Genomic DNA, 26,678 nt, shown 5'->3' on the forward strand with positions numbered 1-26,678 from the left:
TAAGACGAGTTTGTACAATCCCATTTAATTCCACCACTTAATTGTACCTTGACAGATACGTATTTCGACCTCAACAGTAAGGTCGCCTTCAGTTTCTCGTACTTGACTCGACTTGTCAAGTACGAAACACTGAAGACGACCTTACTGTTGAGGTCGGAATACGTATCTGTCAAGGTACAATTAAGTGGTGGAATTAAATGGGATTGTACAAACTCGTCTTGTACGATGTTCCAAAGGATTTGGGCAGCCTTCAGTCCGGTCCTTCACAACCACAGATCGAATGCGATCGTTCTCAGCTAAATATTTTGATGCGCATAGCTGGATAGAGTACAGTATTTCCGCTGACAAGATTTTCTGCTATGTCTGTAGAATGTTTTGTACGGGAGTAACGCGCAATCAAAATGAAAAGTTTGTTACATCTGGATTTTCTAAATGGTAAAAGTTGGGAGAATCGATAAAAGAACAAGAGGAGTGCTCTGCTCACGTCCAGTGTTTTGAAAGATCCGTGACATACAATTTGTCGAAATCATCCGATAATTTACGGGAGTTGATAATGGCGAATCATCTCGAGATAGTGGAGCACAACCGAGAATAGATGTTGAAGATTATAAGCGTGATTTTCTGTCTTGCTGGACAAGGTTTGCCCCTGAGAGGTAATCGAGAAGAGATTACTTCTAAAAGCCGTGGAAACTTTCTTGAATTCTGTGAAGTCTTGGGATAATTTGACGAGAAATTTTCCTCCAAATTCGATCGTCATATTAACTACTGCAGTCCTACATTACAAAACGAGATTATTGAAATTGCTAGTGAAATTACTATTTCTGAAATCGTTGAGGAGGTTCAACAATGCGGCTTCTTTGCTCTCATGGTAGATGAGGCAAAAGCTTTGAAGAGGAGCAGTTGTCAGTAGTTATCCGTTACGTGGAAAGCTTAAAAGTGGATGAAAGATTCTTAGGATTCCTTAACTGTTCATCTTCTAGAGATGCAGAGTCACTCAAGGAGTTAAGTATAGGCTTCTTAGATCAGCTAGGAATCAAAGCCGTACCAATGATTGCACAGTGTTATGACGATGCAAATGCCATGTCAGGCTCCCGTGGGGATTTACAAGCCAAAGTGAGAAAAATATATCCCCACGCCGTATACATCCATTGTCTGGTCCATAAGCTAAATTTGGTTGTCGTGGATGCATGCTCGGATTTCAAATCATTCAGCAAGTTTTTTAGTGTGCTGAAGGCATTACATGTGTATTTTTCTAAGCCAGGGAATCACGCCCATTTGAAGGAGATACAAACAATTCTCGGAAGATTTGATAATTTTCCACAAGGTCCTCTCATTGACCAATGTGTGCTAACGAAATACTTGCAAGCGAAAAATGCAACCCTTGGACCGGCTACCGATACTGTTATTGGCACTGTTGCTGTTCTCAAAGCAGATCAAGATCAATTTACCCAATTATGGATTAAATAGAGAAATTTTCGTTGGATCATAATATTGAGCTAAAGCCAGGTAATTTTCTTGTTAAATTATTCATTTTACTAATATACTTACACAAACAAATATGTAATATAATTCTGCATTCCTGTTGATAGGTAACATCGCCAAACAACGTAAGCAGCCACGAAAATAGAATGACTTCGTGGTTGAATCTTCATTAGGTAAGCCTGACTACATTGAGACCGCGAAAGATCTTTTGCCGTGCGAGTTTTGGAAAAACAACGTTTACATCCCGGTAATGGACAGCGTAATTGTTCATTTCGAGGAACGCTTTGACACAGTACCGTTTGCTCGAGCTGTGAATGCTTTTCTGAACCTAGCTGAGTCTACTAAATTTGTCGAGCACTACAGTAATTTGTTTAATATGAGCAATACTATTTTGAACGCTGAAGCAGTTGTACTCAGTAGCATTTTCAAGGCAAAAGATTTTCCATGTGATGTGAAGAACCTCAAAATTCAAATCTCTGAAGAAATAACTCTTCGGATATTCAAGCTCCTACAAGTAGCAATTGGGCTAACTGTAAGTGCAGCAGAATGTGAGAAGAGCTTTTCTGCTATTAGACGGATTAATACTTGGCTGAGAACAACGATGATCGATTTGCTTCGTTAGCTATACTGAATATCGAAAACGAGTTTGTAAAAAGTATGGTGAAACCTGATGAAGTTTTAGACCGTTTTGCTAAAAATCAGAAACTACAATGGATCTAAAGGAAGAAAACCGACATAAGTTTTCTGTATTTCTTTTTGCTTGAATCTAATTTTCTGTGATAAAACATTTTGCAACATTAAGTATCGCATATTTGGTTGGAACAGGTTTTTCTGCTTATTAAATGTTGTTAAATGCATTTTAAGGCCCCTCCTTAGCCGTGCGGAAAGACGCGCGGCTACAAAGCAAGACCATGCTGAGGGTGGCTGGGTTCGATTCCCGGTGCCGGTCTAAACAATTTTCGGATTGGAAATTGTCTCGACTTCCCTGGGCATAAAAGTATCATCATGTTAGCCTCATGATATACGAATGCAAAAATGGTAACCTGGCTTAGAAACCTCGCAGTTAATAACTGTGGAAATGCTTAGCGAACACTAAGCTGCGAGGCGGTTCTGTCCCAGTCAGTGTGGGGATGTAATGCCAATAAGAAGAAGAAGAAGAGTGTACTACATATTTATACGCATGACAAGATTTCATGTTATTTTCCTTTTAATCAATCTATTATAATTTCAAAGATATTGTGACAACAGTAAACGTTTGAGGAATCCATTCTGACTGGTCGCTGGTTTGTTATTTTTTGCTATAACTCGATGTTCGCCCTGTAGTGTTGGCAAGTAAGTCTTAGAAATATAAATAAATAAAGTTAAACAGAATATTCCGAAGTGTGGTGATATGTATTAGAGAAATAATAAACATATAATTATTATTTTCAACTTGAAATTATAAATGGAAAATCGACTAATTATTTCATAGCGCCCATTGCTATTTGGTAAACATAATTGAATGACGAGACGTCATACGAACGAAAGGAATGATGCAAATTCGAATGATTGATTCGTCAGCCATGCATCACTAGTGCTACATGTTCATGATAGGCATAGTTGTGGGTGCATACACTGAGAAGGCTTCAGTTATGCAACGGATGGGTAGAAACGCATCGACCTGGGCATCCCGCAACCAGGACCTACAGGAGTAGGCCCGTGAGGAGTTCCCAATGACAGTAGTAGACAGTGAGTAAGCGGGTGGCACCGCCCTCTGCTGGTTGAAATGTCACTGGAGGAAGCAGATTACCAACGTCAATTCAAGTAGAGAGCAGTGCTCTTACTTGAATTATCGTTCGGTGGAGAAGCATCAGCTCCGATGGCGAGTAACGGGTACACCGCTCTCTGCTAATCGGAGCGAGGATGCTTCGATCGCAACACGCCCCATTTAACAGGATATTCTGGACCGGCCCAAAATTGAACTCAGCACCCCCGAAGTGGCGATACTGAACATCACGTTTTTATTTTTATCATATTTTCCTAATTACATTCAAAATATTCGTAATATGTATTTATTATAGATAGTAGATGATGATCTATAGATGAGCGAAAGCATGGTTGGGTTCGTTTTTTTGTCTTTATTCAGGTGGGGTTGGGTTCGTTTTTTTACCGTATACCAGGCACATCACATCCCTTAATATTTTCCTTGAAATCGTGACGTCATGCTCGTTTGGAGACACGTTTGACATCCTGTTCGTCGAGCGTAGTCGGTTAACGAGCCGCTAAGGCGTCAGATAGGAGAAAGCAACTGATTGAATTTCATATTGAATGTAGGAAATGAGCTTTTTCGTTCATTTCCAATTCTAGCAGTTTTTACTAGAATAGTCCAGTTGAAGGTATAGCATAGAAATGGGAACGGTATGTCCTTTTCTAGTTCTAGCGATTGCTAGAACATGAGAAATATAGAGAAAGATACAAAGTAGGAGAAGAGAACGTACCTGGGATTGAACCCACGACTTCCTGCGTATGAGGCAGAAGCAGTGGCCATATGACTAACAAGTCCGTTTTTATCCAAAATTTCATGGATGAAAAACTTAGTTTTAAGAATAGAATCAAGATATGCAGTAATCTCAATACAATACAATAATAATGTAAATAATGAAGGATGTATTTTACAACTTGGGTTGTTTGCATTTTATTAGATTCTCCCAATTGGCAAATTATTCTTGTTGCATATTTTTATTGTTTAAAAAAAAACAACTCAAAACATTGCATTGATAACACCCTCGGTGTCCATCAGCATTTGAGAGGTCAGGTCTTAGCTCAGTTATCGAACGGTTACTGTATTAAAAAAAATATGCTTCTCTTTCCCCTTGGAGGTTTTTGCCCAAAAACTAATATTTTGAGGGGGCAACAGAAATAAATTGGAATTTTTTGAAGATTTTCAGGACATTCTTCAACAACTCCGAGGAGTTGTTTGATTCCCCCCTGACATTTTGGAGATTAATAGGACATTAATTCAATTTAATATTTGTAACGGTCTTCGTGGATGTTTCCAAAGTGACTCACAATCGAGTAGACGAATCATGCCACAAACAAAAGATTTTCTTGATTACAGCGATGGCCCATTTTAAGAAATTTCACACATTTTGTACAGCGAAAATAAAAAAAAACGACTAATAAATTTTATGTTGTTATAACCACCCGCTATAGAAGAATCCATATAAATGTTATTAGTCAAATAAGGGGTATGTGTGTTTCCTCATATGTGTCATGCGAATTCACATATGTAGCCATTAGTAGGTAGATGCTATTGCTATAGTCAAAATTAATGTTGCCACACATAAATATAATGATTGGATGTTTTCAAGTCAATTATAAGAAAATGAAACCAATATGTTATGCAAGAAATTATCTGTTGGAAAAATAGTGGCGATAATAATGTGTAGGAGCACCTGGCAAACAATGAACTAGTTAATCGTCGGGCGTGCCCTCCACTAACAAAATTCCATCATTGCTTACGCGATGAAAATCACAAATCAAGATAAAGCTTGCATGTGTTTACACACAGCCATTAATATACAATGATATATTGAAAACATTTGAAAGATAGGTAAAATAGCATGTTGCGTTTTGCCGCCCCACATTACTTCAAAATACAAAGGATCAGATAAGTTAGAACGCTAGTCATTGGTGGGCTGCAGTTGAGGAAGTAGGTATTTATTTTCTAGTCTACCTACTGCGAAAAAAGTGAACCGCCAAGCTCCTCGCTGATGTTGTTTGCTGTTTGGTTATCTTCATAAATAAGTGACACGAGCATCGCAAATCATAAGAAGTCTGTTGTCGTTGCGTCGCGCCGTGGCGTCCTCTATGAAGCCACTCTTATCTTGAATTGTACTTACTTACAGACGAACTGAAGCTATCCGAAATTCTAGAAATCTCCATTTCCTATCATCTGACAATTGACGTAACAAGAGTATAGCTCTTCAATCTGCTATACGAACTACGAAAAGGTTTGAAGCCAAGCCTTTGATTGAAACAGCGGTTTTCTGTCTAATCACCTCAATGAACTGCGGATAAACCCCGATAAGCAAATTGCGCCAAAGGGGGACATAAATTATGGCGGTCAAATCTAATCGTTATCGTTAGTTACTGAATGACTGACCTCAAGGCTTGCAGGCGGATCACTTGCGAACAGCGTCTCATGTGAAAGTGTCCGGCACGAGTAAACAAAATGATCAATCGTACCAGCGATAACCCAATCCTTCCGCTCATGCTTCAGGTGGGAGACTTTATCGCCAGATTTAAATGCTTGGGTATTGTATAGGGGCGTTCCGATATTTCTGATTTATTAGGGCAGCCATTTTCACGGGAAATTAATCAGAATCCTTCTATGTTTCATTCCAAATTTATCTTTTGAATTTCCACGTGAAATTATATCAAATTTTGATAGGAGTTTCGTCAGAATCGGAGATGGCAAGATTTTTTCTCCGTTTCCATAGGTTTTTTTTACTTTCCACGGAGAATTCTTCTGAACATCGAAGATATTTTTTATTTTCTGCGGAACTTCTTCTGAATTGTGGCGAGAATTCCCCTAAATTTCACCAGAAAAGTTTACACGAATAATTATTACGGATATCCACGTCTCACCAAATTCTTCGGATTTTGGGTAATTCTTGAGTTTGGTAATTATTGAATTTGGATGTGAAATTTCGAAGGCTAATTCGCCTGTTACCATACAAGTTAATACTATTCCATTTAATTCCTCCACGTGGAAATCTTTACAGATACGTATTTTGACTTCAACAGAAACACTATCCTCTATGTCACGTACTTGACTCGACTTGAAGAGAACAACCACAGATTACACTATTTATACTATTTAGCCAGGTAGGGTAACGGGAGGGAATGTTAGCCTGGGATGAAACATTTTTCTCATCACGTAAATTGATAAAAAAAATCAGCGATATAGAGCATACGGTTTTCGTTTGATGCCGCACAATATATTTGCCTACCCTGCAATTATGCTACAAGCCACTCCTAATTATATGAATCAAAGTAAGTTTGTGACCTGGATGCGACCAGCCATTTTTTTTCAAGTTCAAATGTAGATTTTTCAGTTTTGTATGGGGCCCTTCTTAGCCGTGCGGTTAGACGCGCGGGTACAAAGCAAGAGCATGCTGAGGGTGGCTGGGTTCGATTCCCGGTGCCGGTCTTGACATTTTTCGGATTGAAAATTGTCCCGACTTCCCTGGGCATCAAAGTATCATCACGCTGATATACGAATGCAAAAATTGTAACCTGGCTTAGGAACCTCGCAGTTAATAACTGTGGAAGTGCTTAATGAACACTAAGCTGTGAGGCGTCCCAGTGTGGGAATGTAATGCCAATAAGAAAAAGAAGATAAAGATGACTCTTTTTTGTTTATCCACAGTGAATCTCTGGCAATTACATTCCAAAGCTTATTAAACAGCAGCAGACCAGAACAACAGCAGAACCAGCGAGCGTTCATCGGTTAGGTGTTTCTTAGCTAGGTTGAATAAAGTTAGTCTTTTGAGAGTGGTCAAATGGTGAACCTTTTTTTAAAAGCAACTCCCGGCAACTAAATCTTTAACTCGCCTAATGGAGGAGCATCATTCTCCAGCTGCATAAGCCATCATTTACACGGCCTATCACGAAGCCTACGGCATTTTCCGGCCTTCACTGTTATTGATGCTATTTTAACATACATATTTAATTAGTGTCCAGCCCATCGCAGTCTGCCGTGTATTATAAGAATACCCATATTTAATGTTTCGAAATTTATGACTCTTTTCTTCGAAAAACTGATCGAAATTGCAGAATTGCAGCCATAAGCAGCAGGATTTTGTATTAATGTCCTCTGGGAAGTCCAAAGAAAGACGTAGGTGTAGTCCCTAGGCGAAACTTTGAGAAACTTTTTTTGTATGAAACATTTTGCACGAAAAAAAAATTGTTTCTCGTCGGGCCTTATTAGCATATTTTACAAGTTTTCAGAAACTTTTTAGAGTAAGAGTTAGAAGAGTTAGAAAATATTGAAATATTGATTGTAGCCGAAGATATTGACAGTTAAACAATGTAATGGTTTTTCAAAAACTAAAATACGTCTGTTTCTAAGGCCTATATTTTGATAACCATATGGCTTATAGTGCTGATATTCTGGGGTTTAATGCTCTAAAGCAGCGGATCTCAACCTTTTTCTTGAGAACTTTTTCTCGAACTTGGAAATTCATTGAGGTACCCCCTATTTTTTAGCTGTAAATGAAAATAAGTTTATGATTTAAAGAAAAAATGGACATGATAACTAACGGAATATATGGTTCTCCAAAAATTTGTCTGAAATCTTCGTTATTCTGTATTCATAAAGAGTTTGAGGACTTTAATGGAGCCTTCAAAGCCTTTTGAAATAAGGCGTCAGCATACATTGAAAGTACAGCAACAGTTAGCTAACTGGGTGCTTTTTAACTGCACTGTTTTTTAACTGGGCGTTCACTAACTGGGCCAAAACCCAGTTAAACAGCAGTTATCCGTCAAAAAACAACAACAAAGACTCGGTGACGAGGGGATTCTGAATGGTATATTCTTTAAGCTTCATGTAAAACACGATCACAACAATGCATCGCGAATTCCCTCGTCAGCCCAGTGAAAAAGCGGAGTTCGTTAACTGGGCTGGTGTTTTAGCCCAGTTAACGAACGGTTGCTGTACGCTGCTGAGCCTCTTGAAAAAAGAACTCCGAGCTTCTGAAAAAGACGCATCCGATCCTCTTGAAATAAGGCTTTCGATCCTCTTGAAATGAGACTTCCGAGCCACTTGAAAAAGACTTCCAAGCCTCTTGAAAAAATGCTTCCAAGCCTCTTGAAAAAATGCTTCCGAGCCTCTTGAAAAAAAGCTTCTGAGACTCTTAAAAGCAGGCTTCCGAGCCTCTTGAAAGGAGGCTTCCGAGCCTCTTGAAAGGAAGCTTCCGAGCCTCTTGAAAGGAGGCTTCCGAGCCTCTTGAAAGGAGGCTTCCGAGCCTCTTGAAAGGAGTCTTCTGAGCCTCTTGAAAGGAGGCTTCCGAGCCTCTTGAAAGGAGGCTTCCGAGCCTCTTGAAAGGAGGCTTCCGAGCCTCTTGAAAGGAGGCTTCCGAGCCTCTTGAAAGGAGGCTTCCGAGCCTCTTGAAAGGAGGCTTCCGAGCCTCTTGAAAGGAGGCTTCCGAGCCTCTTGAAAGAAGGCTTACGGGCCTCTTGCAACGAAGCTACTGACCCTTCGGAAACAGCCTTCATGCTTCTCAAATGTAGGTTTCCGAGTCTTTCGATTCTAGATTTTAGTCACTCGACGTTTTGTCCTTTTGATCTTTTGTCCCATATCCCTACATACACTGTGCTGGTTGTTGTGGGCAGAATTTTTTGTTTGACTTACTTATCACTATGCATACGTAAAATACAAAGTTTTGGAATAGAGAATAACACGATTATCAAAATTGTATCAAACAATTTTTTATTAGAATTTTTGTACATCCGCCAGTACGCATTTATGTTCGCGGTACCACCTGGGGCCAGCGAAGAAATTTCCATGGGTACAAGTACCACTGGCTGAGAACCGCTGCTCTAAATCATTGGCTCTTCGTAGGTCAACTCGAATTACGAATTTACGAAAGTCGATTTTTTATTCTCGGCCACCTGATTCCCCATAATTCTGCAGTGAGTAGAGTACGCGATTGGGCGTGTTCGTATTTGGACGCGGAATAGTCGCGAAATCCGGTTTTGTACCGTGTGTGATGAGTAAATAAATCAATGCGTGATTGAACGTGTTTTATAGGACGTAGAATCGGGTTACTTTATTCTGCTTTGGACGGTTTGTAAGTAAATATTTATATGAATATATTTTAAAAACTTGTCATTATATTTTTATTGACAAATGCTCCCCGAACAGTACACATGTTGTACACTTATCACAGTAACTTATATGCGACCAGATTCAGTCACAATTAGGTTGCTGAAAACAGTTACACTTGACTTGTGCTAATTGGGTCTACTTTCCATTCAATGTTGTGCCGCAAACGAATTTGAAACCAAAGGCGATGAATGCATCAACATGGCCGGATGGAAGAAAATTGCGTGCATTTATGCATAGGTTTAATGATACATGAAAGCATCCCGCTTTAACTGGAATAATATTCTTCAGTGTTAGATACTCTATTTCAAGTATGTTGTGTCTGTTGTGCCTTGTTAATTCACATGTCGATAGATTAGTATAATGAAAAGAAAAATTGTTGAGCTTTTTTTTGTTTGCAATGTAAAAGCGCTGATAATTGTGAGCTCTTATAGATAATGTATAAAATACCACTGTAATTAGTATTTAGTAAGTTATTCAATCAGACCATAAAGGTCAGTCGGATGTAAACAGATAAATAAATTAATAAATAAATAAAGTATAGCAGGTACGTTCGAGTGCCCAAAAAACTTTTTTTTCCATTGGAGATTAAAAAAAAATGGATATGAATAACCCTGTAACTGAATCTTTAATATATGCACTGGTTCTCATGCATGGTCAACAAGGAATTGTGCAAATTTTCGCTTATTTTTACATAAACAGGAGGCAAGGCCCTGAGATGAGTTTTATGATGATTGTGTATCTCGGTTGGTATCTACTATCTGTGGGTAACACAATATTAAAACTTACACGGAAGTGACCGATAAGTTATCTTATGGAGCATAAGATGCCATCATGCCACGTTAGAATGGATAACTCTGAGTTTAATCTACAATAAAATCCAGAACGCCCGCAAGATAATAAAAGCTTTATCATTACGTGACTTCTGATTCTTTTATTTATTCTTTACATTATGAGTAAAAACCAATAGTGCTCGTGCATCCTGTTTTCATGTAAAATCCCATCACATTGCATTCGAAACAAGTTCCTCAAGCATACAAGATGAGTCTCAGATTAGTAGTTTTTTTGTCCCTAGCTATATTGATAGCATCTTGCAATGCAGGTAGTGAAGAAAGCGACACAAAGTATGGCAGCTCTAGCGAATCAGTGGAATCCAGAGAGATAAAAGAGACCTCTGGTGAAAGAAAATCCCAGTTTTCTAATGGGAGGAAGAATTTCAAGCAATCTCCCGAGGAGATACCGGAAGAAATTCCAGTGACTACTGACGCTCAACCATCGGAGGAACCCACGACGTCACAGGAACCTGATCCTGGAACAATATCCACAACCGAAGAAGCCGCGGAGGAAACTACAACAATTGATGAACTGACTACAACAGTGTCGAATCCACCTGATAACCTGAATACCCTCTGTAGAGGGCAAATGATGAGTCTTAAACACTACCCTGGTGATTGTTCTCGGTACGTCGTCTGTGCTCTAGGGCGTGTGGTTGGTGAATACAGCTGCGAATTGAGCAATATTAATAATCTACTAGGAATCTGCGCCTGCTGAACGAACAAATTGAACATGGAAACCAATACCGACCGTATAACTGAGAAGATGTGTTTATGAAAACTATAATATTATTCAAACGATGTATCATCAACTATAATTTTTCATTTTCTATCCATCTATATGAATAAAAATAAAGTGTCACGAATACACTCCAATACAATACATACAGTGGTTGTTAAGTTAAGTTAAGTGGTTGACCACTCGGCCCTTCATTTTTATTTTTATTTTTTCATAATTTGTTTGTTGGTAAGTAGTTTAAAGTGAATCCTACAGTTTTGTCTGATCGAGGCTTTAATTATTTCAAAGACTAAATTTGATAACCTACGTACCTATTTACACTACAATTTGATAACCTAGATTGAAACAAGCGCCCTAATCGCTTCCTGGACCGAGTGCAGGCAACGGACCTGCATATCTTCTCACTCACCAAAGCGCCCGTGCATTGTTTTCATCCCGGCTAGACGATGGACCTCAGACGTTCTTGTTCTGGGTGGGGTGTTCATGATCATTCGCAGGACTTTATTTTCCACCCGTTGCAGTTTGAGATGGTGGGTTTTGACGCAACTCACCCAGACCGGCCGTAATCGATCACAAGGAGGATGATTTGCTTGTAGGCAGCAAGCTTATCCTTCTCAGGGACAATGACGATCGACGGTTGATCAAAGGGTACAGTAGTTTCAACAAAACGTTGCACTTTGGCATCGTCTTGTCAACCTGTTACCGAAAAATGAGCGAAAAATAAGAGTGAAGCCAAAGTAGTCGACCTTATTGCTCCATTCCACAGTCATGCCATTGAGGGTGATTTGGCAGTCCCCAGTCGAAACAAGTTTGGGGGATTTAGAGTGGGGGAATATCATAACCTGGGTATTCGCCGCGTTGATACAAATCTTCCAGCTGGTGAGGTCCAGGCCTCGTTGGAGTTTTGCCGCTAGCGCTCTGATCACTCTACTGGTATACGATGGAGGTTATTATTATCGTCTTTATTAAACAGGTTTTCAGCCCTTGGCTGGCTCACTTCTATAGGGTGGAGGCGTCATTTGCGAACAGAGACAGAATGCCGCTTTCTGGAGGTTCTGGCATGCCGGACCTAATCAGGTAAAATAACATGGGCTCGAGGACACTGCCCTGGGGGACGCCTGCGATGATGTCGTGCGCAACGGAATTCGCTCCGCTGATTGAGACCCGGAATGCCCTCGCCGACAGGTAGTTTTTGATGATTTTAATCAGGTAGCTGGGACGATTGTAGCGTTGTAATTTGTACACCAGACCATAATGCCATACATTGCACTATGGTCCAGGATACAGATTTACGCGGAAAGATGCATTTTACGCCAAAACTATATTTTTTAGAAAAAACTGAAGTTCTACAAAATTGTTCGAAATAGTAAGGCCATTATTATGGTTCTACAAAAAAATAGAGTGGCCCATCATATAAAAAAAATAGAAAATATTTTTTTTATTTCTCGGAATACAGTCGCGATTCGCTGGTTGGGCCACGACCTCGGCCCAACTAACGAATTCGGTTTTTTAGTTGGGCCAACTGACAGCCATTTGAACACGTGTATTTCGACTTGAACATCACAAATGATGTCCAGTGACGCCCAATCTCGTTTTCCGTGTTTACATTGAATTTTGACGTACGGTTGCTTTTTAGTTGGGCCATGGCCCAACCAGCGGAGGCCCAACTAAAAAGTGACCCAAGCATTAAGATCCCAACCAGCGAATCCCGACTGTATTGACATGTTATGTTCTACAAAAATGTAGCGTAGCTTATTCCAATAAATTTTGTTGAAAAAACTTTTTCTGTAGCTCTTAAGTTGGCTGATTTAGAGCAATTTTACCTAATTGGATTAGGGTGTACCTCAAAAAACAGTATTTTTGATCTACTTTTTTTCTTTTAGATTTCTCAAAAAAGTCATCTTTAGGTGACTTTTAAAGCTTAAAAAAATGGGTTTAGGGTCATTTGGCCGAATGCCGTTTGGCCGAATGTCGTTTGGCCGAATGCCATTTGGCCGAAAGGGTCATTTGGCCGAATGCCATCTGGCCGAATGCCGTTTGGCCGAATAGTTGAAATTCTCCGAATGAAGGATAAATTAAGAAGAAGGAAAGAGAAAGAAGAAAGAACCATAGAAGAAGAAAGAATGAAGAAGGAAAAAAGAAAAACAAAAGAAGTAGGAAGAATAAAGAAGAAAGAAGGAAGATAGAAGATGGAAGAAAGAAGAAGGAAAAAGGAAGAAGGGAGAAGTAAGAAGGAAGAAGGAAGAAGGAAGAAGGAAGAAGGAAGAAGGAAGAAGGAAGAAGGAAGAAGGAAGAAGGAAGAAGGAAGAAGGAAGAAGGAAGAAGGAAGAAGGAAGATGGAAGAAGGAAGAAGGATAAAAGAAGGATAAAAGAAGAAGGAAGAAAGAAGAAGGAAGAAGAAAGAAAAAAGAAGGAAGAAGGAAGAAGGAAGAAGGAAGAAGGAAGAAGGAAGAAGGAAGAAGGAAGAAGGAAGAAGGAAGAAGGAAGAAGGAAGAAGGAAGATGAAAGAAGGAAGAAGGAAGAAGGAAGAAGGAAGAAGGAAGAAGGAAGAAGGAAGAAGGAAGAAGGAAGAAGGAAGAAGGAAGAAGGAAGAAAGAAGAAGGAAGAAGGAAGAAGGAAGAAGGAAGAAGGAAGAAGGAAGAAGGAAGAAGGCAGAAGGAAGAAGGAAGAAGGAAGAAGGAAGAAGAAAGAAGGAAGAAGGAAGAAGGAAGAAGGAAGAAGGAAGAAGGAAGAAGGAAGAAGGAAGAAGGAAGAAAGAAGGAAGGAAAAAAGAAGAAGGAAGAAGGAAGAAAGAAGAAGGAAGAAGGAAGAAGGAAGAAAGAAGAAGGTAGAAGGAAGGAGGAAGATGGGAGAAGGAAGATGGAAGATGGAAGAAGGAAGAAAGAAGAAGAGAGAAGGAATTGGCTTAATGAAGAAGGAAGAAGAAAAAAGGGAGAAGGGGGAAGGAAGAAGGAAGTAGAAAGAAGAAAGAAAGGGGAATGAAGAAGGAAGAAAGAAAAAGGAGGGAGGAAGAAAAAATAAAGAAGGAAAAAGAAAGACGGAAGAAAGAAGAAGGAAGAAGGAGAAGAGAGAAGGGAAAAGGAGGAAGAAGGAGAAAGAAGAAGAAAGAAGAAGGAAGAAGGAGAAGAAGGAAGAAGTTCTCTGTTCACTTTTCTCTTCCCACTTTTCACATTTCACTTCTCACTTCTTACTCCTCATTACTCACGTTTCATTTCTCAATCATCGCTACTCGTAATTCGAGGTAAATTTTCTAACTATTCGGCCAAACGGCATTCGGCCAAATGACCCGTTCGGCCAAACAGCATTCGGCCAAATGGCCTGACACCAAAAAATGCAACTTTCGATGGGTAAATATGCTCAATATCTTTTTCCGATCTTAAGTTATAATCGTTTTTCTGTCAAAATTTCATTTTTTTCATAAGTTGATATCTCCGGTTAGGGCAGACCTAAAAAATATATTCACACGGCATTTGAAAGAGTAACTAATATTCTTTATTATGTCAAAAAATTGGGGATATGATATTTTTTTATTTCAAGTTTTATCAAGTTTACTAAAATCATGTTTTTTCAAATAAATTGATATAACTCGACAACGGAAGAAGATACAGACGGTATTCTTATAGCAAAATACGCGTTTTGAAAAGCCCCAAAAGTCTTCAGATGATGACTTTCGTGAGAAATGAAAAATAAAAATTCTGTTTTTTTATAGGTACACCATAATCCAATTAGGTAAAATTGCTCTAAATCAGCCAACTTAAGAGCTACAGAAAAAGTTTTTTCAGCTAAATTGATTGGAATAAGCTACGCTACAACTTTGTAGAACACAACTTGTCAATATTCCGAGAAATAAAAAAAAATATATATTTTTTTTATATGATGGGCCACCCTATTTTTTGGTAGAAACATAATGATAGCCTTACTATTTCGAACAATTTTGTAGAACAACAGTTTTTTTTCTGAAAAATATAGTTTTGGTGTTAAATTCATCTTTCCGCGTAAATCTGTATCCTGGACCATAGTGCATTGTCAAACTCCTTCTCTACATCGAGTAAGGCCATGACGGAGGTTTTTGAGGCAAACTTGTCCGTCTGAGGACATTGGTAACTCGGGTCAGTTGGTGAACAGTTGACCGCGTCGGTAACCAAACTTTTCCTCGAGCAAAATGTTGAGATTTCCGACAGAATCAAGAAACCGGTAATGAATAGATTTTTCAAATAGCTCGGATAATCCTGAGAGAAGGCTGATGTGACGATTACTTTTGGGGGAGGAAAGATCCTTCCCAGGCGTACGGATAGGGATGTCTTTCGCTGACTTCCAGAACGATGGAAAGTAACTGAGCCGGATACATTGATTAACGATCAGCGAAAAGTGCTCAAAGAACGGAGCACTCATGTGTTTGAGCTCGAAATTCAGAATGTTATCGGAACCTGGGGCCTTCATGTTCTGCGATGATGTGTTTTGTTCAATTCAACTCGTGGATCACGTTGCTCGAATCTAGAAAAAATCGCTATTTAATTCAAAAGTGTGATGGCGATGTGTTTGTCTAACTGTGTGCCTTCAATCAACTTCTTCAGAAGGTTTTCCTGCAGCTTTTATGCACATGTACGTCAATTTTGTGTAAACATGCAGATAAGTTCACGCACCAAAATTCTAATTTGTTCACAATTGATTGATCGCTGTGAGCAGGGTTGTAAATATTCGGCAGCACTGGATGAAGGTGATGTTTTTTTATATCATTTTTTTATTTTCCTCCTGCTTTGAAATCAACCTCACATTCCCGGAGAGGCAGAAAAGTAAACAACAGAACTCACATCACCCACAGCGCCGCGAAGATGAAATTTACCACAGCAAAATGTACACATTCACCCAGCAAATTGAAAAAATTCACCACGCGTTTAAATGGGCCACTCACAGTCATACGGTAAGGCGCGAACTGAGCAGCATGTCAGAGCGACTTGGGAGTGGCTGAATGCGAAATTGAATAGTCGGCATCGGAAATGATATTTCGGCTGCACCCAGTCGCACTCACCAGGGCGGCAATGAAGGCGACAGCAGATTTTACTGAGATCCATGTTTTTCTCTGCATTGACTGTGAAATATTTCTACCCTGGCTGTGAGTTGATGTTTGGGACTCCCGTCGATCATTTTTCAGTGAGTAAAGGCAAACAATAATATGCCAGAGTGCCAGACCGTCTGGACGTTTGGGTCGATTTACTAGCCTTCGACGTTCTGCTGCGGACAAATCTTCCAGTTACTTATTACAAGAAGACAGCCATTTCTGATACTTCTATTAGCAGTAATGGATTCGTGTCCATATAGTACTCCCACATCAAATTCACACCACTGTGAGCACAAAAAAGTTTATTTTATAACTAGCAGGCCCGACGAACTGCGTTTCGCATAAAATGGATTTATTTTATGATTTTTTTTTTATATTCGCAATTTATTTAGAACACGGTTAATAAAGGGGGGTTTGCTCCTCTCCGGAGGTGCAAATCTTACTAAGCGTCTGTTCTCCATGTTAGGGGCGGCTGATCATCGTCCGAGTGCCAGCGAGGGACTCTAAGTGAAACTGCCCTAGCAGCACACATGTTCCACATAGGTTACTGTAACTAATATGTGACCGGATTCAGTCACAATCAAGTTGCTGCTGCCGGTTTTGTCTGACTTGTGCTGCTCGGGTGTGCACCATGATCCGCCGGGAATAAGGATGAATGGTCCTCCAGCCTTTAAAAAACATACGCAACGAACAATCCACAAGAGAGTACGGTCCGGAACCTTCGGCAAAGCCTCTGCGACGAAAAAAGACTAGCGATTGTAAACTCGGTTCGTGGAACTGCAAATCTCTCAACTTCATCGGGAGCACACGCATACTCGCCGATGTGCTCAAGGACCGTGGATTCGGCATCGTAGCGCTGCAGGAGGTTTGTTGGAAGGCATCAATGGTGCGAACGATTAGAGGTAATCATACCATCTATCAGAGCTGCGGCAACACACACGAGATGGGAACAGCTTTCATAGTGATGGGCAATATGGAAAGACGCGTGATCGATCAATGAAAGAATGTGCAGGTTGAGGATCAAAGGCCGGTTCTTCAACTTCAGCATAATCAACGTCCATAGCCCACACTCCGGAAGCACTGATGATGATAAGGGAGCATTCTACGCGCAGCTGGAACGTGACTACGACATCTGCCCAAGCCACGACGTCAGAATCATCATAGGAGATTTGAACGCTCAGGTTGGCCAAGAGGAGAAGTCTAGACCGACTATTGGGAAGTTCAGCTGACGAACGAAAATGGCCTACGACTAATTGATTTCACCGCCTCCAAGAATATGGCCATTGGCAGCACCTAATTCCAATACAGACTCCCGTATCGATACACCTGGAGATCACCACTGCAGACAGAATCATAAATCCACCACGTTCTGATTGATGGACGGCACTTTGCCGACATTATCGACGTCAGGACATATCGTGACGCTAACATCGGCTCTGACCACCATCTGGTCATCAACAATGTTCGGTACCGACGACCGCCGCGGTACGACCTAGAGCGACTGAAGCAACCTGATGTCGCCACTGCATACGCGCAGCAACTCGAGGCAGCGTTGTCGGAAGAGGGTGAGCTCAATGGGGCCCCTCTTGAGGACTGCTGGAATACAGTCAAAGCAGTCATTAACGACGCAGCGGAGAACAACGTCGGGTATATGAGACGAAGTCGATTGAACGATTGGTTCGACGAAGAGTGCAGACAGATTCTGGAGGAGAAGGACACAGCGCGGTCGCTCGCGCTGCAGCAAGGTACCCGGGAAAACGTGGAACGTTATAGACGGAAGCGGAGACAGCATACCCGCCTTTTTCAGGAGAAGAATGCCACCAAGAAGAAGCGGAGTGCGAGGAGATGGAACAGCTGTGAACAGCTGTGGAGGAGATGACTACGTCAATTCAGCGGACGATGGAAGCCAACCAGCCCCCACCTTGAGGGAAGTTAAGGATGCCATCCAGCAGCTAAAGACCAATAAAGCAGCTGGTAAGGATGGTATCGGAGCTGAGCTCATCAAGATGGGCCAGGAAAAGCTAGCCACTTGCCTGCACAAATTGATAGTCAGAATCTGGGAAACTGAGCAGCTACCGGAGGAGTGGAAGGAAGGGGTTATATGCACCATCTATAAGAAAGGCGACAAGCTAGAGTGTGAGAACTTTCGAGCGATCGCCATCCTGAATGCTTCCTACAAAGTGATTTCCCAGATCATCTTCCGACGTCTGTGACCCGACAACGGACCAGATCTTTTCTGTACGACAAATCCTTCAAAAATGCCGTGAATACCAAGTCCCAACGCACCATCTGTTAATTGATTTCAAGGCGGCATACGACAGTATACGGGTGTACAGTGTACACCCGCCTGAAACGCGTAGCAAGAAAAGTTGGACTTGTGGTGAATGCGTCAAAGACAAAGTACATGCTTGTGGGCGGAACCGAGCGCGACAGGGCCCGCCTGGGAAGCAGTGTTACGATAGACGGAGATACCTTCGAGGTGGTCGAGGAATCTTGGATACTTGCTATCGGCTGATAACTATGTTAGTTGTGAAATACGAAGGCGCATCATCTGTGGAAGTCGGCCCTACTACGGGCTCCAGGCGAAAATGCGGTCAAAAAGATTCGCCACCGCACCAAATGTGTCATGTACAAGATGCTAACGAGACCGGTTGTCCTCTACGGATATGAAACATGGACAATGCTCGAGAAGGACTTGCTAGCACTCGGAGTATTCGAGAGACACGTGTTTAAGGCCATCTTTGGCGGTGTGCAAAAAGACGGTGTGTGGCGGCGAAGAATAAAACATGAGCTTGCCAAACTCTACGTCGAACCCAGTATCCAGAAGGTTGCTAAAGCCGGAAGGGTACGATGGGCAGGGCATCTTGCAAGAATTCCGGACAGCAACCCTGCAAAGATGGTGTTCGCTTCCGATCCGGCAGGCACGAGACGGCGTGGAGCGCAGCGAGCAAGGTGGGCAGACTAGGTGCAAAACGACTTGTCGGGCGTTGGGCGCATTCGAGGATGGAGAGATGCAGCCTCGAACCGTGTATTGTGGCGTCAAACTGTTGATTCAGTGTTATCTGTTTAGATGTAGACTAAATAAATGAAATAAAACTGCATAAGACGGGGAATCCTGCCCCACTATTCCCTGTTGAAAATCAACCCGATCGCACTACGGGATTAAAAGTTTTGGACAAAATATTGATTTTATTCAACGCGAAATGTATAAAATAAAGAAATAAATAAACGCTGAATGCTTCCCTATTGTTATCTATTGAAAATTGGCCAGATCGGACTATAGGCTCAGAAAATATAGTCAAAACATAAATAATTTATGCAAAAAGGATTATGCAAGTATTACTCATTTTTAGCCCTTTTTCTTAATTGTTTGCTCGCATTCAACGCGGAATCCTGTCCCACGTAAGTGTCAACCCTAGCCGTAAGGCATGCAAAGATAACCATGGGATCATTAGGAGCGACCTCTTCAGTAGGATTTGACGGCAGCCATAAGGGGGACCCAATTACAATGAGTGAAGCTACAAATAATTCTTTTGACTATGCGTTAGGCATGGAGGTGGTAAATCCCATTGTAAAGGGGGGTTTGGTGAGGTCTCCTCCCAGGGAGGCGGTGAGCGGAGCGACGGAGGCTGCATCTAGCAGCACCGGAGTCTCCCCAGCAGTGACGGGGTATAGCCCTATCAGCACGCTCGATTGGGCAATGGCAATGAAGAAAAGACTTCGGCTAACCCGAAACGGATCAAGCAGCAATCCGGCGAAGGCGCTCAGAGCAAAGCCAAAGGACGTGCGACCATAAAGGTCAAACGTCATATGACCGGAGCAGATCGGGGTGACTTCTTGGCCCAAAAAGGCGAAAGGCTCCAACAAGGGGCAAGTCGGACCGCAAGATGGTACCAGCTGGCCTGTGATATTGACATAACAGACCGAAAATTTCTGTCAGCTGGCCAGTAGGGCAAAGCAGAAGTCGAACGCATCTCGGCCCGCAAAGAAAGCTAAGGACAGAGGCGAGGCCTTGTTGGTGAAAACTGATAAGGAAAAGTACGCTGAAGTACTTAAATCGATGCGGGCGGCCGAAAAGCTTTCGGCGCTGGGTCAGGACGTGCGAAGCGTCAGACGCAACAAGACCGGTGAAATGATCTTGGTTCTGAAACGTGGCTAGTGGGACTGACTACATGAAGCTGGCCCAAAAGGTCTTGGGTGATGACGCTGAGGTGAGGTCGTTGGGGACGGAAATGACCCTCCAGTGCAAGCAACTGGACGAGGTCACGAACGCGGCCGACGTCGTCTCTGCTGACACAGATCAGTGCAGTACAGACGTCGAGAAGACCTGTGTACGCCTAAGAGGCGGTCGCTTTGGCACGCAGGTAGCCTACCTTAGGTTACCGGTTGCGGAAGCCAAAATGGTAATGGAGAGAGGGAAGTTGAAGATCGACTGGTCAGTATGCCCAGTGAGCAAAATCTAGCCGCGCTCAGTGGACAGGTGCTATCGGTGCTTAGAATTGGGGTACAAGTCCCTTAACTTGTGGCCCCGCCAAGGTAGCCATTAGAACAGTTCAACCAGATGATCGATAGGCCTTCGTCTGACCTAGTGAGCCGGTCGTCATGGAGTGGAGTGGGGCAGCCGCTGCGCTGCACCAATCGAAGGTGGCAAACGTTACTCAAGGCGCTAGCGAAGCTCGACGCAGTGCTAGTTAATGATGGTTGCACGTTAAAAAGGAACGCGGTTGAGTCATGGATTGACGTAACGTTTGTCAGTCCTGGTCTGTCACCAGACTTAAACTGGAGGGTGGATGAGGGGTACACCCGTAGTCATCATCTACACCCAACCGGCGGTTGTTAGATTTTCCAACAATTCTGTATAAGAATCTACAAAAACCTGTATAAGAACTGGGCATATGCGAAATTGCTAGATTCTTATACAAAAATTGTATAAGAATCTAACAATTTTGTAAGCTTTTCGAACATTTTTTGTATAAAAATCTAACAATTTCGCATATGCCCAGTTCTTATACAGGTTTTGGTAGATTCTTATGCAAAATTGTTTGAAAATCTAACAACAGCCGGTTGGGTGTAGCAAATCGCATTAAGATCAACAATGGTGTGCAACATCCGAGGTCCGGGGTGGAGAACCAATCACTTCGACAGCGAAGTTTTCACCGCGGCCCTGGGACTGAAAGCCAACACTGAGGTTTAGGCGGGAATACGTTGGTAGCTGTCCTATCATACGCGTTCGACGCCACCATGCCGAGGATAGCCCTGCCAAGAAATAACAGACGTCCGGTATACTGGTGGAGTCCCGAGATTGCGACTCTTCGATCAACCTGCCTCAACGTTAAACGAAGGATGCAACGTGCCTGCACCGAGGATGAAAGAGCGGACCGCCGTGAAGTGTTTAGAGCTGCGAAACTGGCCTTTAACAAGGCCATCAAGAGCAGTAAGAGAGCATTTTTCGACAACCTATGCAAAGGAGCCAATGCGAATCCGTAGGGTGACGCCTACAGGATAGTGATGGCCAAGACCATACGAAGCCCTTCACCCCAAACGGTCCTCGTATAGGTTGACGAGGATTATCGAGGTACTTTTCTCTGGCCTCCTGCACCGCAAGGCAAAATGAGTGCGGCCGAAATGGTGGCTCCGGTGACGAACGGAGAGTTACTCGCGGTGGCTAAATCCCTGGTAACGAACAAAGCTCCAGGGTCTGATGGAGTTCCGAACAGCGCTCTCAAGGCAGCAATCATAGCGAACCCGAACATGTTTAGGCTAGTTATGCAGAGATGCATTGATAATTGTAGATTCCTCGAAAGATGGAAAAGACAAAAACTGGTGTTGTTGCCGAAGGCCGGGAAGCCGCCGGGCGATTATGAAACCTTATGTATGACGAGGTTCTGAGGCTAAAATTTCCTTCCTGGTGTTAAGATCGTCGGCTTCGCCGATGACGTAACCTTTAGAGGTCTACGGGGAGTCAATTCCCGAGGTAGAACTGACCGCAGCACACGCGATCAGCACGATGGCGGATTGGATAAGCACTAGAGGCCTGGAGCTCGCTCAACATAAGACAGTTGTGGTTATCGTCTGGTTATCTGGTTATCTGTGGTTATCTGGTTACCTAATCCGTAAAAGGCCCTATTCGCAGCAGCAATACGTCTTTTCACTTCACAATAAACGTCATTGTCACATGTCACAAGCGTTCCAAGGTAAACAAATTCTTCAACAACTTCAAACACATCCCCATCAACCACTACTTCTGCACCAACACCAGGTCTTCCCCTATCTCTACCTGCCGCAAATACTTTGTCTTGGTAGAGTTAATGGTTAAGCCTATCCTCGTCGTCTCCATCTTCAGTGGGACAAACGCCTCCCCTTCTGCTCTGCGATCGATTCCAATGAGGTCGATGTCGCCCGCAAAGCCCAGGGACATACGTGACCGTGTGATATGATAGTGCCGTTCCTCTGCCCGCCAGATCTCCTAATAGCGCCTTCGAGTGCAATGTTGAATAATAAATTCAAAAGTGCCTCACCTTGCTTCAATCCGTCTAAGGTCACAAACGAAATTGACACTTCATCTGCAATCTTGAATTCGAGCCATCCAGCGTTGCACGTATCAGTCTAATCAGTTTCGCCGGAAAACCATGTTCAGACATTATCTGCCACAGCTCATTTATCTTCACTGAATCGTACGCTGCTTTGAAATCAATGAACAGATGGTGAGTCTGCAAGTAGTACTCCCGGAATTTATCAAGCATCATTCGCAGGCTAAACATCTGATTCGTCGTTGATCGGCCCTCACGAAAACCTGCCTGGTATTCGCCGACGAAGGACTCCTCAAGCGGTCTCAGTCTGTTAAACAGGATACGAGACAGTATTTTGTACGCCGACTTCAGAACGGTGATCCCTCTGTAATTGGCACACTCTAGTCTGTACCCTTTCTTATAGATTGGGCATATAAGGCCATCCAACCAGCCGGCATGTAGTTCTTCATCCTCCCATATTTCCTGGATAATGTGGTGGATTGATTGATGCAGCTGCTCACTTCCGTGTTTGAGAAGCTCGGTCGGGATCTCGTCCTTCCCAGCAGCTTTACTGTTTTTCAGCTCGTTTAGAGACTTCTTAACCTCGTCCAGCGTTGGTGGTTCCACAGCTTGACCGTCGCCGACTATGTCCATCCTGCTTCTTAATACACCTTCGTTTTCACCATTCAACAAATCTTCGAAGTGCTCCTTCCACCTGGCTGCCACCATAGTCTTGTCTGTCAGCAAGGATGTGAAAAACAAAAGACAAATAAATCAAACAAGATAAATAACCTATTCAACACAATATCGTGTTTGATTTCACATAAGATGCTAAAGTGGAGGCAATATAGGTACTTCTTATACAGTATACAGAGATACTTCCACTTTTGCATCTTATGTATCATCACATACGATTTTGTGTTGATTGCGTAAAACAAATAAGACAAATGAGACAAATAAGACACATAATAGAAATAAGACAAATATTACAAATAAGACGAATAAGACAAATTCATCGAATAAGGGAAATAAGACATAAGACAAAAAAGACAAATAAGGCATATAAGACATAAGACAAATTTGACAATAATATAATATATATAAGGGAAAGTTACAAAATGGATCATCAGTAGTCGTTGATCTCCATTTCTCAAAACCGTGTTGCACCTTCGTATTTCACGACTAACATTAGCTAAGATCCAAGGAAGACGTTTGCAAGGACCAAAGGTAGACGATTTTATGCATCATCTCGAAGGTGTCCCCGTTTATCGTAGCACAGCTTCGCAATCGGCCCCTCTAACTAGCATGCACATTATCTTAGACACATTGATTAGTTCAAACCGCCTTTTTCAAATGTTCGACCAAAACAGTCCATCGCAAAGCAAAAAATTGGCTGAATCGATCCTTACTTGCAACCTTCAATACAAGATAAATACACTGGTGGTGTATTTATATTACTTCAAGCCAATATTGAACTGCAGGGTCGATATTCACACAATTTTGCACACCACTCATTAATGATTCTATCAGTTCCAGGAAAGCTGTTATCGTCCATGATTATCCGTAGTCGCGGTCTATACCGTCGCATGCTGCCTTGAAATGCATGAACAGATCTCCTCCCTATATAGGAGCAACATATGCTTAATAACTTATTCGAACTATGGCAACGGCGATAGAAATCGTTTTTAAGGGTAACGCAAAATTGATTTGAACTGTTCTTGGAAAAAGGAGCTTAAACTGAAAATGTTTATTTCGGTACCCTTCTAACGCAAAAAGCATTGTTCAGTTTATTTGATACACTACCCCACTCTAAGTTACAGACATGGTAGATCAATCATTTTTTTCTATTATTAGGCAATTTTCTAAGAACTATGAAGATTTTTAATATGATCAAATGGAATGTACTACTTCCACGTTAAAAATATTTTTGTTTTACACAGATAACCCGAATTCGGGGTTTCCATTAGGCATTGCGAGCAAAGACGTGGGATTGCCAAACCCGAGGTAGTGAGCTTTGTTTTTAAACTAGCCCAAAATCATTCATGTGGAAATAATTCTCGGCTTTCAGTTCTTAGGTAATCAACGTGCTAGTTATACAGTATCTTGTATAAATAATAAATTTGTAGAAAGTAGAAAGCCTTCAATTTATATCTGTGAAAGTGCTGGTAAGAACACCAAGTGAAACCTGGCCAAGTTTCAGTAGGATTGTGGAGGCATGAAAGAAAAAGATAAGGAACCTTCATTTGCCAATGTTATTGTTGCGGAATGCAATTTTTGGCAATAACACATCTATTCAATTAGCTTTGGTGCACATAGCAGGCTTGCTTAGTGCCGTTCCATTTGATGAGTAAGAGCGCTATTTTAAGTGCAACAAGTCGGCGATAAATGAGGTTGACTACTTTGTTCCATTAATTTTGAACCGATACACAGCACTATCGGTGTACACTTTATCGTTTTGCGTAGGTTACTTGCCGCATGCTTCAAGGATATAAACAAATGTTTCCGTTTGGAATGAATCAGTGATATTTCGTAACTGTCCACTGGCAATCAGTTGCTGACATTTGGCTTGAATAATAATGAAACTTCTCGTGGTATACACGATCGCCCTGGTGGCAGTGATCCACGGCATAGAAGTTGATAAAGAGTGTGCTGGAATCCGTAACGGAAGCACTTTCCGAGTAAGGGACGATTGTTCAAGATACTACGCTTGCACGAATGGAAAATTTGAAGGGTTTCAATGTCCATCGGGACTTTACTGGGACCAATTCTCCCGAGTTTGTAAAATTCCAGAGCAGGTTTCCTGTTCTGTGGGACCTTTTGTACCAGAATCAGTGGCACCAGAAGCCCCTGTAGCTCCTGTTGCTCCTGTCGCTCCTGTCGCTCCAGTTGCTCCCGTAGCTCCAGTAGCCCCAGAAGTACCAGTTTGGACCACTGCACCAGTTATCATCACTACTGCAATCGTACCGATAAACATCGATGACTCCGAAGTCGAACATGCGTACAAATGTCCCAAGAATGGCGTATCAAGCGTTGCTCATAAGGACAGCTGCTCAAAATACGTCATGTGCTTTGACGGTGTGCCGGTTGTTCAGGACTGCGCCCCAGGACTTCATTTCGATGCTACCTCTGGTCAATGCACTTACCCGATCTACGCGAGATGTGGTCTACAAGACAGAATCTGCCCGATGTGGAATGACCCCTACAAAATGATTTTTATTGCTGACAGATTCGACTGCGCGAAGTAAATGAATTAGCTTAGAATAATTATCCCACTTGATACTAAAATACTATTATCCCTAGGTATTACTACTGCTACAATGGTGAGCCTCACGAAAACAGCTGTGCACAAGGGCTGCATTGGGATCCCATCAACAATTGGTGTACGCCAATTGAGAAGTCGCATTGCACCAATTTTACTCCATACAAAGAGGTGTACGAACCGTTTCTGACCCCTAAAACGGTTTCCTGTCCGGACACTTCAGCAAACTGGGTAGACCATCCAAAGAGCTGCCGTCACTACTATCTATGCTATAAGGGTAAAGCGATGCTGAAACGCTGTGACGAAGGTCTCAACTGGGACAATACATCTGGATCGTGCAACTACGAATCTATCACACACTGCAGTAAATAGATTGGGATGAAAACATATCGTTGGGTTATGGCTGCTAATTAAATGCAATACAAAAGTGTATACAAGCATATAACTGTGATACATATCGCGTATTTGAAATTTCTTATTGTTAGCATGACATAAGGTACACCGAAGAAAGTAGGATCTGCCAAGGAAAATGAAAATACAGATAAGAACAGTTTTGCACACTTCTTATGTGGTTTTGCTCAATAATTAATAAATTTAAAAAATGGGTCGAGTTTTCACTTTCCTTCATAATAGACCTCGGATGCTCCGGTGTACCTTACTTCCACTGAAACTTAGCATTTTGTATTTTCCAATTACCAAGATTTTATTAAAATTTAACAAAAGCGTCAGATAAAGAATAAGATTAGAGAAATCCCATAAGTTATGACACTTGTTTAGAAAAGAAATGAGGGTTTCGAGAAATAAGGTGGTCCTTAAGCAAAATGGATCTCAAACTGAATGTGACGAAAAGCTTGAGGACATGGATTGGCATGCCCAATATTTGCATATAGTAATCAATTGATCTAATCTCGAGAATTGAGCAATGTT

General features: G+C 41.9%; 2 protein-coding genes across 2 annotated transcripts in view; one reads left to right on the forward strand and one right to left on the reverse strand.

Annotated features, from left to right (window-relative positions):
- Positions 1-26,678, reverse strand: part of LOC134222325 (uncharacterized) — a 101,947-nt gene that overhangs the window by 12,334 nt on the left and 62,935 nt on the right. The gene's annotated exons all lie outside the window — the stretch shown is intronic.
- LOC134220480 (protein obstructor-E-like) lies at positions 25,028-26,468 on the forward strand. Its single transcript, XM_062699541.1, has 2 exons — positions 25,028-25,733; positions 25,793-26,468. The coding sequence occupies exons 1-2, from the start codon at positions 25,069-25,071 to the stop codon at positions 26,121-26,123; spliced, it is 996 nt and encodes a 331-aa protein (XP_062555525.1). The 5' UTR covers positions 25,028-25,068; the 3' UTR covers positions 26,124-26,468.

The sequence above is a fragment of the Armigeres subalbatus genome, chromosome 3 (assembly GCF_024139115.2).
Source record: "Armigeres subalbatus isolate Guangzhou_Male chromosome 3, GZ_Asu_2, whole genome shotgun sequence".
Classification (NCBI taxonomy): Eukaryota; Metazoa; Arthropoda; class Insecta; order Diptera; family Culicidae; genus Armigeres; species Armigeres subalbatus.